The sequence below is a fragment of the Danaus plexippus genome, assembly GCF_018135715.1.
Source record: "Danaus plexippus chromosome 3 unlocalized genomic scaffold, MEX_DaPlex mxdp_25, whole genome shotgun sequence".
In the NCBI taxonomy this organism is placed as follows: domain Eukaryota; kingdom Metazoa; phylum Arthropoda; class Insecta; order Lepidoptera; family Nymphalidae; genus Danaus; species Danaus plexippus.
This window is the reverse complement of record NW_026869844.1, coordinates 1,654,739-1,669,284: the sequence shown is the minus strand read 5'-3', so window position 1 is coordinate 1,669,284 and position 14,546 is coordinate 1,654,739. Positions and strand designations below refer to the sequence as shown.

The 14,546-nt window shown below is 40.3% G+C and overlaps 1 protein-coding gene across 1 annotated transcript; it reads right to left on the bottom strand.

Annotated features, from left to right (window-relative positions):
- Window positions 1-9,827: 9,827 nt before the first annotated feature.
- LOC116767930 (gustatory receptor for sugar taste 64a-like) lies at window positions 9,828-14,363 on the bottom strand. Its single transcript, XM_032658477.2, has 10 exons — window positions 13,616-14,363; window positions 13,316-13,502; window positions 12,945-13,157; window positions 12,752-12,856; window positions 12,463-12,647; window positions 11,958-12,130; window positions 11,709-11,877; window positions 11,444-11,533; window positions 11,270-11,369; window positions 9,828-11,123 (listed from the first exon to the last, which is right to left on the bottom strand). Exons 1-9 carry the CDS (start codon window positions 13,691-13,693, stop codon window positions 11,271-11,273), a joined length of 1,299 nt encoding a protein of 432 aa, XP_032514368.2. The 5' UTR covers window positions 13,694-14,363; the 3' UTR covers window positions 9,828-11,123; window position 11,270.
- Between the last annotated feature and the right edge of the window lie 183 nt (window positions 14,364-14,546).

The following is a 14,546-nucleotide window of genomic DNA, read 5'->3' as shown; positions in this document are numbered from 1 at the left end:
AATGAAAATATTATTAATAAAATACGACTGACAACTTATGACTTGGAACTACTGGAACAAAATAATTTAAAGTAATGATCTTCACGACAAGTATTGCGTTTTTTTGGTTAATCTTCGAATTTCATCGGACTTAATCATTAATCCATAATTTTGAGGTTTTCGGTAAAAATAATCTTACAACAATTATCATGCAGAATATTATTACATTATTCAATAGATTATAATTTTGTAAATTAATTTTGTAAAGCATCGGAACAACGGAGGTAATATGAAGTATGACGTTGAAGATGTTTTAGTGTAGGAATTTTTTAATGTACGTATTATCAAAACAACATTGCATAATGTTTAAAAACAGTTTTAAGAAATAAAAAATATTTTGGCTTCACTTCTATATGAAACTTAATATGTTATATAAGTTTTGATGGATTCGTGCAAATGACCGAAAATTGAAGAAAGAAATCCGAAGTTAATACTTAATCAGATAGCTCTACGTATTGAACTTGATTTGTGTTGTAAAAGATACCGCAACTTTATAGCCCAGGGCTTTCCGCGAGAATTGATTAAAATAAAGTGCTCAAGTCATGCGGTGATTTATTTTCTCTTGCACATTTTAAAGGTAAGAACTTTTTTTTACGTGAAGTGAAAGGTGGCAAATAAGCAGACGGCCTATTGATGGGCAGTAGTGACCGTCGCACAGGGTCATCCGCAACATAGATGTTGCAGATACGATGTCAATTTTGAGTTTTGAGGAATAGGGAGGGGTGGGAATAAGGAAATGGCAGGAAAGGGATGGAACGGGGAAAGGGCAACCGGCAATCTGACTTATCGAACACAACTCAGTCATTAAAGGGTACTTCACGCCGATCTTCTGTGAAAGGGTGGTACTTCCCCGGTCGAGCCAGTCCATATTCGAGTTGTAGTAACTTGACCACAGCTAGGTTCTACCACCTTCAAGAATAATAAAGTCTATGTTAAGAAAATTTGTCTATATTACAATATTATGCAAAAATATTCATCAATATTGTCATGTGACATATTTTAATAGGAAAGTAATGAAAGAACCGCCATAAAACTACCTTCATTATTATTTGTGATATACTATATTTACTTCTATTTCTTAGTTCTTCTTTATTTACTTTTACTTCTATTTCTAGCCCTTATATATGTCAGAGATTGTAAAACGGAACGTCAAGCCAACACTGACTTGGGTATATCCGGAATGTGCGTTTGCAATACTAAGACGTTTCAACACGACACTGGCAGAATATAGTGTGCACGTTTTTGCAAGCATGAAGGCCATGCGTTTAAAATTTAAACATTTAAAACAACAACAATAACCAGATAACACTAAGACGTTGACGAGCTATCAAATGTCGTCGACGACAGGGGCACTTTTGAACGAGAGACAGAACCGTGCGGGTGCGTGCCAGCGTGCCACCGACTTCACCACAATCCGATCGTTTATCCGTTTGCATCCGCGGTGCATTTAGTTATTTTTAGTTTACTATAATAAGATTGTGATCATTATAATTCAAAAGGTATATTAGAAACCATATTTGTTTAATTGAAGATGAATGAAGACGAACGCCCACACATTTCCCCGATATATACTTATAGCAACTTATTGCCCCGGCTGTGATCTTTAAATTATTTATATGTTTCGCGAATGTCAAACATTTGTTAATATAGTGAGATGTAAGACTTTTGCCAATCATTTAAATAAAACAAATACCTTTTACCATGATCATGGTTGCTGAAAAATAACCGAAACGGCGGGATTATGTGGTTTAAAATAATAAAAATTCGCGTACTAAATCCGAAAAGGTTTTAGTTTTACATTTGTTAATAATTTTCTTCTTGTAAGTTAGCTGCAAATAAATAAATATTCATAAATACCTCTGTAGAATGGCAAAGAAGTATTGCTTTCATTACATTATTAAATTATTATATAGTAATAGACATAAATATATTCAAATTAGTTATTAGAAAGTCTGTGCTTGTTATTTCTATCATGCAAAAACTGTTAAACTTTACGAAATTTTCTTGTCCAATTCAGGAAATTCCTTCTTGCATAGCCTCTAAAATAGAGGAGTAAAAAGACGATTTAAAACCAAGTTTCTTATTAACGCTGGTTACTGATAAAATTTACAGAAGGCTATAAAAGAATTAGAAACATATGAAAAATAGATTATTGGAAAATGATCATCCTGTCTATTTATCAAAAGTAACATACTATATTATAGTTAATATACATAACACATTTATCATATTCTATGATACTTTATCACCATGTTAACAATAGTCGTACATAAAGTGAAATATACGGTTTATTTCATATTAAGAGAACAATATAAATTTAAGTTTAATTTCTCTTTTTTCCCTAAATATGTTACAATATATTTATTTTTATTTACTTTAACCTTACAATTACTCTAACTTTCAGGTATTATACACAGAAAATAAAACTTCACATAAATATTCATCTCCTTACTGAGGTTTTATAAAATAATTTCTTTAAAAATCTGCAAGAGTTACTCGAAAACCATATTCACCTTTTCTTTAAGAGCAGACGTCTTATTATTTATTCGCTTCAGTTAAGCAACAAGCAAACGAATTAGACTTATTATGATTTTTAAGAATTTTAGAAGTACATTTGAAATAAAAGCATATTTTCGCATAAAACTCGCGTACATATTTTTATCCCTAAGAACACAACGTCTTTATTACTTTTCAGCAAATCAATTTTATTATAAAACTAGTAAATTCTTTATTGCTTTTTCTAAGATTATTTTAGTTTAATTATCCACAATTTTGATTTGATAATCCTATTGAGCTCGTAAGATGCGATAATTATAAAATTATATCACGTGTTTTTGAATTCCTAAAACGTATTATTATACAAAAAAAAACCTTTCTTATTTTTATGATATCAACGGTATTTATTACAGTTCATGATTAAAATATTTCAATATTTTTTTATACAAAAAAAAATATTTAAAATAACTATTAAAAACAGTAACTTAAAATTTTCTCACGACCAATGATTAAAAGTGGTAAAAAATATTTACTTCTTTCCTTTATACAGGACATTGTCAGAGAAACTAAACAGTTATGTATGTATATATATATTACTTTTTACTAAAAAAAAAAATATCACTACCTTTACTTTTTACTTCTGTATTCTCTAGAGTATCATCAGTTCAGGATTGATAGCTTCTGTCCATGATATGTCACCGAAACTTAGGCTATTCCGTAGTTATTTGAATTTTTGTATTGGAGGAGCAGAAAAAAAATATAATAATAAAAAATTTCAGTACATATAATACAAATATAGTTGAATATTTTTGTACATAAATTAAAAAGGTACTTATTTTACATTAGGTTATCAATGAATGTAGCTACAGCGAGATATTTTCAGAAGAAAAATTAATTAAATAATTATAAATATGTATAAATTACCAATCGATTAAATTATTCACTTTTCCCAACTATTGCAGTGGTGTAAAAGAAACAGAATATTTTATTTTACAAATAGATGATATTCTGATAGAAATACATAATTGCCTTGATAATAAAATAAATTAATAAATAACTGTCATCCCAACTTATAAATTTTTAAATAAGGTATCAAGGTCCAATATGACCTTGTGACCTTGAATCATATGTGAAATAACAAAAACTGAGGCCTTTCGATATTTTTTATATCAATGGTGGCATACGAGCAGATGGCCTACTTGATGGAGGGTAGTCACCGTCGCCTATGGCCATCTGCAACATAAGGGATGTTGCGGATGCGTTGCCGACCTTGATTGTGGAAGAGGGGTAGGAAAGGGTGGGAAAAGGGAAAGGGCAACCAGCTCTCACACTCAGCAGACTAAACGCAACCATTAAAGGCTACTCCACGCGAGGGTTATAAGAATCTCGCGATAGGTTAGGTTAGGTTAATACATTTTGAATACATTTTGGGAATTGTGTGAGGGTATCGCTTGAGGAGTTATCAACTTGAGATCTGTAATTTTTGCTTTGCTTTCGTCGTTGCGTAGAAGTGTTTAGGATGGTAGATAAGGAAGATGATGGTGGGGGCGTTGCCCGGGGGGGGATACCGGGGAAATTAGGTTTAGGGAGTTTTGTTGCGGACGATGCTATGTCGTCGCGTCCGGGGTCGGAGGTGGGAGCCAAACGTCTCTTTTCGGAGATGTCTGGCTCCGACACTGAGACTGGGGGCGAGATTTTTAGGAGTCCGGGTCCGGTGGGGAGACGAGGCCGCGGTCGTGCCCTTACTAGGGCTCGAAAATATCTCCGCAAGCGGCAAGAGGAGGAGTCGGAGGCCAGCTTAGTCTCTTTTATGGAAAAGAAGCTGGTAAGGGGGAGGGACGGAGGAAAGGCAAGGGAGAAAGAGGTCCTTCTGGACCTGGAGACAATGGGGGCAGAGGCGATAATGGTCGAGGCTGAGAAAAGCCTCGACCTTATCAAAGAATTAGTGGGAAAGAGTACCAACCTAAAAGGGGGGTACTCTTCAAAAATAATGAAGGCCTCTGCCCTTCTCAGGGAGGCGCTGGGCGTGCTTGTGACGCGCACGGAGGCGGAAGAGACCCGCCGTCTTAGAGCCGATATTGGTCGGCTCCAGCGAGAGAACGCGGGTCTCAAAGAGGAGGTGCGCGCTCACCGCCTCCAATTTGAGGAGATGCGGAGGGAGAGGGTGGCGGCGACAAAGGCGGCGTCTGAGGGCCCGATCGGCCGGGACCAGATGCAAGCGTTAGAGTCGAATATCGCCAGGTTGGTTGGCAACCTGGTCGATGGACGACTTGCCGCGCTGGAGTCCCGGCTCCCGCGGGAGGAGGTCACCCGCCCTCCCCTGGCGGGTGACAACTCCGCTGTCGCCATAGCTGCCAAAAAGGCTATCCGCCAGGCGGCCATGCAAAGAGGGGCCAAGTCATCAGCCCCTCCAACGGCGTCATTGGCACCGGTAATGGTGTTGTCGGAGGATGACTTCCCTTCCCTTCCTCCACCGTCCTCCAAGGGAAAAGGTAAAGGTAAGGGTAAGGGGAAAGAGGCGATTTGGACAGCGTTCGGTCCATCCACGTCTAATGGAAGGGCCGAACCGGTGGCAGCGGGTGTTGGGGCCAACGCGGCGGGATGGACGGAGGTGGTCCGCCGCAAGGCCCCCAAGAAGAAGGAGGTGGTGCCGACGACTAAGAAGCCGGCGCCACAGCAGAAGAAGGCGGGCCCTAAAGAGGGCCCGAAAAAAGTGATGCTCCCGCGCTCCCAGGCCGTAGTGCTGAAACTACGCCCTGAGGCAGCGGCCCGAGGGGCATCGTATCTGTCGGTCCTCCTCAAGGCCGAAAAAGAGGTGGACCGAAAGGAGCTGGGGATAGGGCCCCTGAAGATCCGTGCTACAGCAACGGGGGCCCGTATCATCGAGGTTCCCGGCTCCACCAGTGCGGACAAAGCAGACGCTTTGGCCGCGAAGCTGAAGTCCGCACTGGCAGAGGAGGTGGAGGTTACGAGGCCCGTGAAGTTCACTGACTTGAGAGTCACGGGCCTCAGTGATGCGACGACCGCGGACCGGCTAATAGCCGCGGTCGCGCAGGAGGGGGGCTGCACCGAGGCCCAGGTCAGGGTGCGCAACGTGCGACCTGGGGTTCGCGGCACAGGCTCCGCCCTACTGGAGGTGCCGGCTGTGGCGGCCAAAAAGTTGCTGCAGCTTGGCAGTATATTGGTGGGGTGGAGCCAAGTGCGGCTCTCATATATGGAGGCACGGCCCAAGCACTGCTTTAAGTGCTTGGGAATGGGGCACGTTGCGGCCGCGTGCTCCAGTCCAAAAGACCGCAGCGGCTTGTGCAGCGCAGCGAGTTGCGGGTGGATGAAGGGGCTAGTCGCTTCGGAGACGTTCTCCAAAACGTCTGCAGAGCGGCGATGCCCCCCGTAGGACGTCCCCCCCCGCGGGGAGCGGTGTACTGGTGGTCGGAGAATATCTCCAACCTCCGGGTCGCCTGCAACGGGGCCAGGAGGGCATATACCCGGAGTAGGCGACGCCGCCCCCAGGACGAGGAGCGAGATGGCCGGCTGTACAGGATCTACGTCGCGAAAAAGTTGATCCTGCAGCAGGCCATCTGCCGGGCCAAGGAGGCAGCCTGGCTGGAGCTGGTGGAGGGTCTCGATCGAGACCCTTGGGGTCGACCATACAAGCGGGCGCGGAACAAGCTCTGCGCCCAGTCGGCCCCCATAACGGAAGTGCTCCAGCCAGCTGTTCTGAGGGGGATCGTGGGGGAACTCTTCCCCGACGCTCCTGCGGGATTCACTCCCCCCAGAATGGCCCGGCTGACGTTGGAAGAGGGCGACCGCGTTCCGCCCACCGTCACGGAGTCTGAAATGGAGGCGATTCTGGCTCGCCTCCAGAGTAAGAAGAGCGCACCGGGTCCGGACGGGGTGCACGGGAGAGTTCTTGCTCTCTCCCTGGTGCACCTCGGGGAAGCCCTCAGGGAGCTGTTCGACCTCTGTCTGAGGTCCGGGCAGTTCCCGAGGGCCTGGAAGGAAGGCCGGCTTTGCCTACTCCCAAAAGGCAGCCGGCCTCTGGACTCGGCTTCGGCGGTGCGACCGGTGGTTGTGCTGAACGAGGCGGGGAAGGCTCTGGAGAAGATAATGGCCACCCGTCTCGTTCGGCACCTGGAGGAAGGCTCGGGCCCGGGACTGTCAGAGTCCCAATTTGGGTTCCGAGCCCGTCGGTCGACCGTCGATGCCCTCAAACGCCTGAGGGCGGTGACGGAAGAGGCGGAACGCAGAGGAGAGGTAGTGTTGGCGGTGTCGTTGGACATCGCCAACGCCTTCAACAGCCTCCCACACAGCGTGATACAGGTGGCACTCGAGTACTTCGGAGTGCCCCTGTATCTGAGGAGGCTGATAGGTGACTATCTCTCCCAGAGGAGGGTGGCAGTCGAGAACCGGAGGGGGTCCATAGAGTGGTGGACAGTCGACAACGGCGTTCCACAGGGTTCGGTATTGGGACCTGTCCTTTGGAACGTCGGGTATGACTGGGTCCTGCGGAGTCGCCTCCTCCCCGGGATGGGTGTCATTTGCTACGCTGATGACACCCTCGTCTTATCCCGGGGACGGAGCTACAAGGAGGCGGCGCGGCTGGCCGAGGTCGGTACTGATCTCGTGGTCAGCCGCATAGAGAGGTTGGGGCTTCGGGTCAGAATCGACAAGACCGAAGCCCTCCTCTTCCGCGGGACTGGGCGGAAAGGACCCCCGCCGGGTGCCACCCTTCTCATAGGAGGAGGGAGGGTCAGGGTGAGCCCGACCATGAAATATCTGGGGCTCACCCTTGACGGAGGGTGGACCTTCGTGCCCCATTTCAGGGAGTTGGGGCCGAAGGTCATGAGGACGGCAGGTGCGCTGGGGAAATTCCTCCCGAACCTCGGAGGACCCAGCGCAGCTTGCAGGCGGCTATACTCTGGGGTCTGTCGGAGTATAGCCACGTACGGTGCTCCCGTTTGGGCTGATCGACCGATGAGCCGCGGGGTCAAGGCCCTACTGCGCTCGGCGCAAAGGGCACCCGCGGTGAGGGTGATTAGGGGGTACCGTACGGTCTCCTGGGCCGCAGCGACGGCTCTTGCTGGCGATCCGCCCTGGGATCTGGTGGCGTCGGTTCTCGCCGAGGTGTTCTCTTACGTCTCGGGTAGGAGGGCTCTCGGAGAGAACCCTTCGTCAGAGGAGATCCGGGCGGTTCGCCGGCAGGGGGAGTCGCGCCTTATGCGGGAGTGGGGGGAGGACCTGGCGGGCCAGCCGTATGGTAAACGTACAACGGCTGCGCTCCGTCCGGTCCTAGAGCGTTGGATGAGGCGGAAACGCAAACCCCTTACTTTCCGTCTGACGCAGGTTTTCACCGGGCACGGCTGCTTCGGTGACTACTTGTGTCGGGTGGCCAGGAGAGAGCCGGGAGGAGGCTGCCATGAGTGCGGCGCTGCGGTGGACTCAGCCCAGCACACCCTCGAGGTGTGCCCGAGATGGGCTGCGCAGCGCCAAGACCTTGTGGCGGCGCTCGGCGGAGTGGGCTTGTCGCTTTCAAGTGTCGCGGAGAAGATGCTTGAGAGTGACAGGTCCTGGATGGCGGTGTCCTCCTTCTGTGAGACGGTCATGTCCACGAAGGAGGCATCTGAGCGGGAACGGGAGGTTGCGGCTGATGCACCCTCCCTCCGCAGACGACGGACGGGGGCGCGCCGGGGGCGATATCAACGCCTCCTCCAATAGCGCCCCTGCGCCCCGGGCTGGGGTCGGGCTGGTAACCCGGCTCCTGTGAAAGCCCGGCGTCGTCGGGGCGATCCTAATTGCCGGGATCGCCCCCTTTCTCCGAGGCAGTAAGTCCGGTCTTTGCCAGGACCGGCCAGTCGCTGGTGTGCCCTGTCGCTGACAGATCCGGGGTGCACCAACATAGCGGCCGATGGCTTTCGCAGTGGTTTTAGTGAGTAGGGACCTGCCCAGGTCGAGTCTCACACATCCTCTCCGGCCCCACCAAGGCCGGTGAGACGGCTCGTAAAAAGAGTTTCCCTGCGTCATCAAAAAAAAAAAAAAAAGGCTACTCCACGCCGATTTTTTGTGAGAAAGTGGTACTTCCTCGGTAGCGCCAGCCTAATTCGAGCTTTAGTAACTTGACCACAGCTAGGGTCTTCCGCTCATAAATATCACGAATAATTATATTAAGCAATTGAACTAATAATTATATTATGAACACCTAAGTTTAGAATCAACCCCACAAACGTATACAACGCGGTGAAGTCCTTGGTATTGTTCAGAAATGATTGTAGAAATATTAACCACTTAATAAAGGCGTTCTGTTAATCATACATAGTATATACAACTTTTGATCATTGGTTCAAACAGAACAAAATACCGTATAATTTGCAAGAGTGGGTTGTCATCTATGAAAAGAACTTACTATTTAATACGATAAATCTTATTTAAGAATCATAAATCTGATTGTTCCTTGCTTTGATTATATATTTTCGGTGGAGAAAATAAACAAATATATTTATTGGTAAATAGTTATTTATAATGTGAATCCTGTTCCCTGATGACCAAAGTACAATTTTATAATATAAAAAATGTTTAGAAACTTAGACATGGACAAAATAAATATATTAATATTTTAATTGTCTAACATGTTTCAAACCTTTGCTGAAGAAATAAACAAATATGATAGTTAAGTGTGACCGATCCATTCCTTTCCTTATCCTGATTTAGCAGAATAATATCTTGTAACACAATTGACATATTGTCCTGTCTTTTTACAAATTTAAGTGTATTTTCACATGGAAGAATGAGATTTTTATTTCGTTTGTTATTTTTATTGCTCAGCTATGAGTTAAAACTGGGTCAAGTTTAGTACTTTTGTCAATTTAAACTGCAATTTATATCACTGTTTTTAATTATATATATTTCTATCAAGTGTCATTAACAATGTTCATGTAAACAGTTTTTTTTGTAGATTTCGTAAGTCAGACTCTTGTGAGCATTGAGTTTGTAAAAATAATACTGAGTCGTTATTCGTTCTAGTTGTAAGGTTTAACAATAAATTTATAAATATTAAGTTGTAAGTCTTGTTAAACGTGTCTGCTTTGGAAACCCATTTTTAATATTTAAAACTTTTTCAAGAGGTGATTTTTTTGTGATTATGTCTCAAAAGTAGTGTGACGATTAAAATAATAAGGTATTTTATAAATTAACACATTAAAAACAATCACAGCTTTCATTTTATATAATTTTTCTTGATTATCTTTCAATCGTATTGTTTTCATTTTTCTGTTACAACTGTAACTCATACTGACAATTTTGATACAGATAGTAATAAGTTACTTGCATTTACACTTAAATTGAAGCTCTACTTTTAATTGTTTAACCTTTTTTAATAGAACAATTTTAGATGGAGGGTTGGCGTGCAGACGTAGACTCGAATCTGTTTACATATTATCTTCCGCTGGATAATACGAGTAAATGGAATTTATTCTTCATTTCCCAGATTTAACTTCATTTATTTTTGATATAACGGATCCAGGAGAGGTACATTGAACTGATTTCAAATATAACTTTTATGTGCTCTCGGATTTGGTATTAAGGCTGTTTTACACGCTTAATTTCCCTTCTCTAGAATCCAAACTATACTACCTCTACAAGAATAACCAAACTCTATCCAAATTGATCCAGTAGTTTTTGAGTTAATTCCGTATCAAATAGTCATTGTCGCCTACTTCAAAAAATCTTCTTGTAAGTCTGCTCATCAATTGAAATCGTGAAATAGATTTCAACAAAAATAGACTTGGAATAGGAAACAAACTATAAAATATAATACAAATAAGGATTTTCTTTTAACTTGCAATATTAAAAGGTTAATTTCATTTAATATTCAATTACTATATATATAGGTATGTTTGTTTGTACGCATGTAGATACATACATATATGTATGAGGCTAGAATTGCGCAATGGTAATAATCGGTTAGTATACTATTACGGTTGTAGGTTTTTCATCTTCTATCTGTATCTGCTTTAGATTATTATAGAAATAATGTATATCATTAAAAGATATTACAATATCTTCTCTTACAACAAAAGTAACAATGAGATATGAAAACGAAATAATCTAATTTTGACCAACTATTTGAGACTAAAATTTAAATAAGTGTTACTAAATTAGCGCTTAAAAATTCGGTTATTGTAATATTCATACTAACCATTGAAAATTTTCAATTAGATATAACTTTGTGGTTAGTATATTATTTTGTAGCTATTACTTTTGATGTCATATTTTTGTTTGATTTAGTTTAGTTTAGAGTATTATGCCATTTCTAATTTATAGTAATAATTTTTCACGACTTTGCTCGCTCTAGTATTATATTTGACTATTTGTTACCCAATCTATATCTTTATAACCTTTAGAGCATCCAGTCTTTACATTCCAATGCAGTTGTCGTTAATAGAGCTCGTTTGTAATTTCTTTGTTTTTGTTTATAACTCAAAGAAATTCATTTTGGAAATCGTCACCAACACATAACGCCCGTAGCAAGCCAACATCAAATGATCATCATCCTGGCCATGCGGTTGAACTCATTAGAACGTACTGAAATTATGCTGAAAATTGGTAATTTTTTTTCCAATCATATATTCTGCTCACCCCAAATCTATGTTCACGCCCCTGATATATACTTAAAATACTTCAATAAGTATTTTTTTCATAAATTTGATATTATTTTCTTAAATTGTATTTTAATTACAACCTTATTTAAATGACGCGTCCGTAGAATTTGTCAGAATTTGATCGTCGGACCCATCATATTGGACCAGTACCAACACATATGTTACTGCAATGCCGGCCATCTGGAAATTTTATTTAGCATAAAAATGAGCTCTGGCAAAGACTAAAGATTGCGAAAAACAAGAATTATAAAAACCTGTAAAATAATACTTCTTCTGAGATTGAAAAAACCCATTCCACTCAATGCTATATTTTCTCTACTAATTTGTCTTTGAAGTCTTTTCATCTATACAAATAAACACAATTACTGTAATTAATTTGTATAGTCTTGTGATATGAATTAAGCTATGATTACATATATAACTTAATACGGGATTCCGGGAACAAAAAGATAGTTTTAAACAATACAATGTTATAAAAACAACAAAAGGTATAGAATATTTGTATAAACATTTTCTAACCTCCGTATTATAAAACTGTGAGTCACATTTATATAAATGAGGCAATGCCAGCTTAGAATATTCATTTACATATGCAGCTGATAAAATTGTGTAAACAGTCCGACCACAAACCCAGGAAAAATGGATCAAGAAGTATAAATGTTTTATTCCATCGCTTGAAATTCCTTGACTGCAAACATGTATAATAAAATATGCATACTTTCAAAAGGCTATTTAAACATCATAAATTTATGCGCTAGACAGCCTTACACGATTCCGTAAAATAACTGCAAGCAAATGAAGTAGAAGTCAAAAAAGCTAGACACCAAAATAAGGCCTCCCAAAGACTTGTTGACGCGATGCACCAATATCGCCTGCTTTGTGTATGCCTCCCTTATCTTTTTCCATGTATACACAAGTAGAACTTCTTGATTTCTTAATTTCTAAAAAATATACAATACATGATTGAAATTAACATAACAGGTTCAGGATTAATTTTTGTATTTACATCAATATTTTTATAAATTATCGAGCTATTATTGATTATGTTTTAATGCAAGAGAATTCATTTGATACGATAAAAATCATTCTAAAAGTAAACTCTTATCTCATTGTTCAGTTTGAGATATCATCTTTCTAATATATCGCATGAAATTGTGATATGATGACATTATTCAAACTTAACAAAAAAGTATGTATAAGTGATATTCATTGACATTTTGTATGTTATAATAAAATACTTATAATTTCACGATTCCAGTGCGATATTAATAACCTCAGACATTTTTTCTTTTCTATCATTTCCTCGTACAACAGTCGCGACATAAGAGTTTAGTCTTTTGTATCTCGATGTTAGACCCATTCCCATCAAAATTATGAACAAATTTTGTAAAGTCCAAATGATATTCGATATGACGTGCACGAATAAAATAAAGACACCAATCCAATCAGAATACTCTCCTGTTACATAAAAACATTAATAGTTCAGTAAATCACAGCGTTTATTATCATGGATTATTTGATATGAACACACAATAAAAATTTTCATTTAATCTGAAACTTACTTTCAAGCAACATAAATCCGTGAGTTTTTAATACAAATGTCTTTAAGCAATATGATATTTTACACTTAAAATCTATCACAACTAAATAATTCATAAGGTAGATAGCTGAAATATAATTTCATTTATATAATATAATTATTAAGAATATACTTATGTAACCATCAATTAATTATGACATTTCTTTATCCTTTACCTGCAGTACAAAAAATAAGAATAAGAGCTGATCTATACATTCTTCTCCTTAGCGTTTTGTCTATGGGAACGTGTTTATTACTAAGTTCCCATTCTAATGACGACCAATATTTGGACGTCTCCTTCCAAGAGTGAGATAGATAATTGCACTGAATCAAGGCGAAGATAGCAGCAGAGTAAAACATTGTTCCCGCAAGTCTTGCAGTGACGCTTCCTGGTCATCATGAATTACAAATTAATATTTTATTCTCTTTACAAATACTGACTTATTTAGTTAATAATTCACATGTGGCTAGATGCGGAATTTCATGTTTTGCGAGATTTAAAGAAATCAATAAAAATAAATTATGTTTCATATCAAACCTCACTTACTATGTCCCACTGTGTCTACAGCCCATCCAGCTAATGCTTTAAAGACCTTATAAATTGCTCGAAATTCTATTGCCAACAAAAGACACATCATGCAAGCTCCATAGAGTTTCCAAATATGTCTTTTTAAACCAACAATTCCAACCCAGCGAGACCAACTTAATACGTTTGTCAATGTATGAATAAAATCCTAGAAAATGATTGGAATTTAAGTAGTTATAAAGACTATTTCCTTTGGAAAGCAAACGTTCTCTTTTTATTCAAATAAAATCAACAATAATAAAAAGTTTTAATATCACTTACATCATGATGTGGTTGATGAGGTAATAACATATCAATCCTTGTCTTTTCTTTTATAACGACTTTCTTTATCTTAGACATTGTACTAAAAACATTTCTTTCACATTACCTAAACCAAGTATCGCACGGTAAACTAACATAAAAAGATGTTCCTTAACTTACAATTATCGAACCTTATATCGTGTAAATATCACGCCAACTTTAAATTAGAAACGTGTTGAAGGTTTATTATTTTAAATAATTATTGTAGAGTCCAATGATTGATAGCTACTCAGTACCCACGCAAAAAAAATAATCCGACCTACTACTAAGGTTTTTTTTTTAAATATATCTACTAACTTTTTTCGAACATTTGAATATTTTTTATCATTCAGTTGTAGTTTAACCTATTATACCGTATTTAATAATATGTTTATGAAACATATTTTGAAAACAACATCTCTAGCCAAAGTTGCTCCAGCATTGGAGATGTATGTTTCAGATTGGTGAACTCCTTCTGTTTCACAGCTAGTGTCACAAACAGTAAAATCATCCAAACGACCCTGATGAGACCTGTGGCTATGATGTCTTACTTTAATAAAGCCTTTTTATTGATGGCCTCTTAGATCTGGGAAGAAGACACGGTATTACTATAGACGGATGGATGGATGGATGGACACAAGCAGCCAGCGGGGAACACTGTCATTGAGTGTCCCTGGATCACACTGGAAGGCACTTTGTCGGTCAATTTCGACATGTATACGATAATTTGAAAAACTGACCTGGATTAATGAAAATGGATGAAAGTCTGTTATTGTTTTGTAGTTTGACTACATTTAGGCACATATTATTATAAAACATTTGAAGTCAAGTGGTATTAATAGTTTAAAGAGGCTTTTGAACAATCAGAAGAAATAGTTCACACATTGTTTGTAAACATTTATAGAAATAAACA

What these genes read in the sequence shown, in the direction of transcription:
- LOC116767930 (XM_032658477.2), bottom strand. Translation starts at nt 13,693, where the DNA reads ATGTCTAAGATAAAGAAAGTCGTTATAAAAGAAAAGACAAGGATTGAT. An exon ending in CTCATCAACCACATCATGAT is followed by an intron (nt 13,503 to 13,615) that starts GTAAGTGATATT and finishes ATCATTTTCTAG; the next exon opens with GATTTTATTCATACATTGAC. An exon ending in TGTAGACACAGTGGGACATA is followed by an intron (nt 13,158 to 13,315) that starts GTAAGTGAGGTT and finishes CATGATGACCAG; the next exon opens with GAAGCGTCACTGCAAGACTT.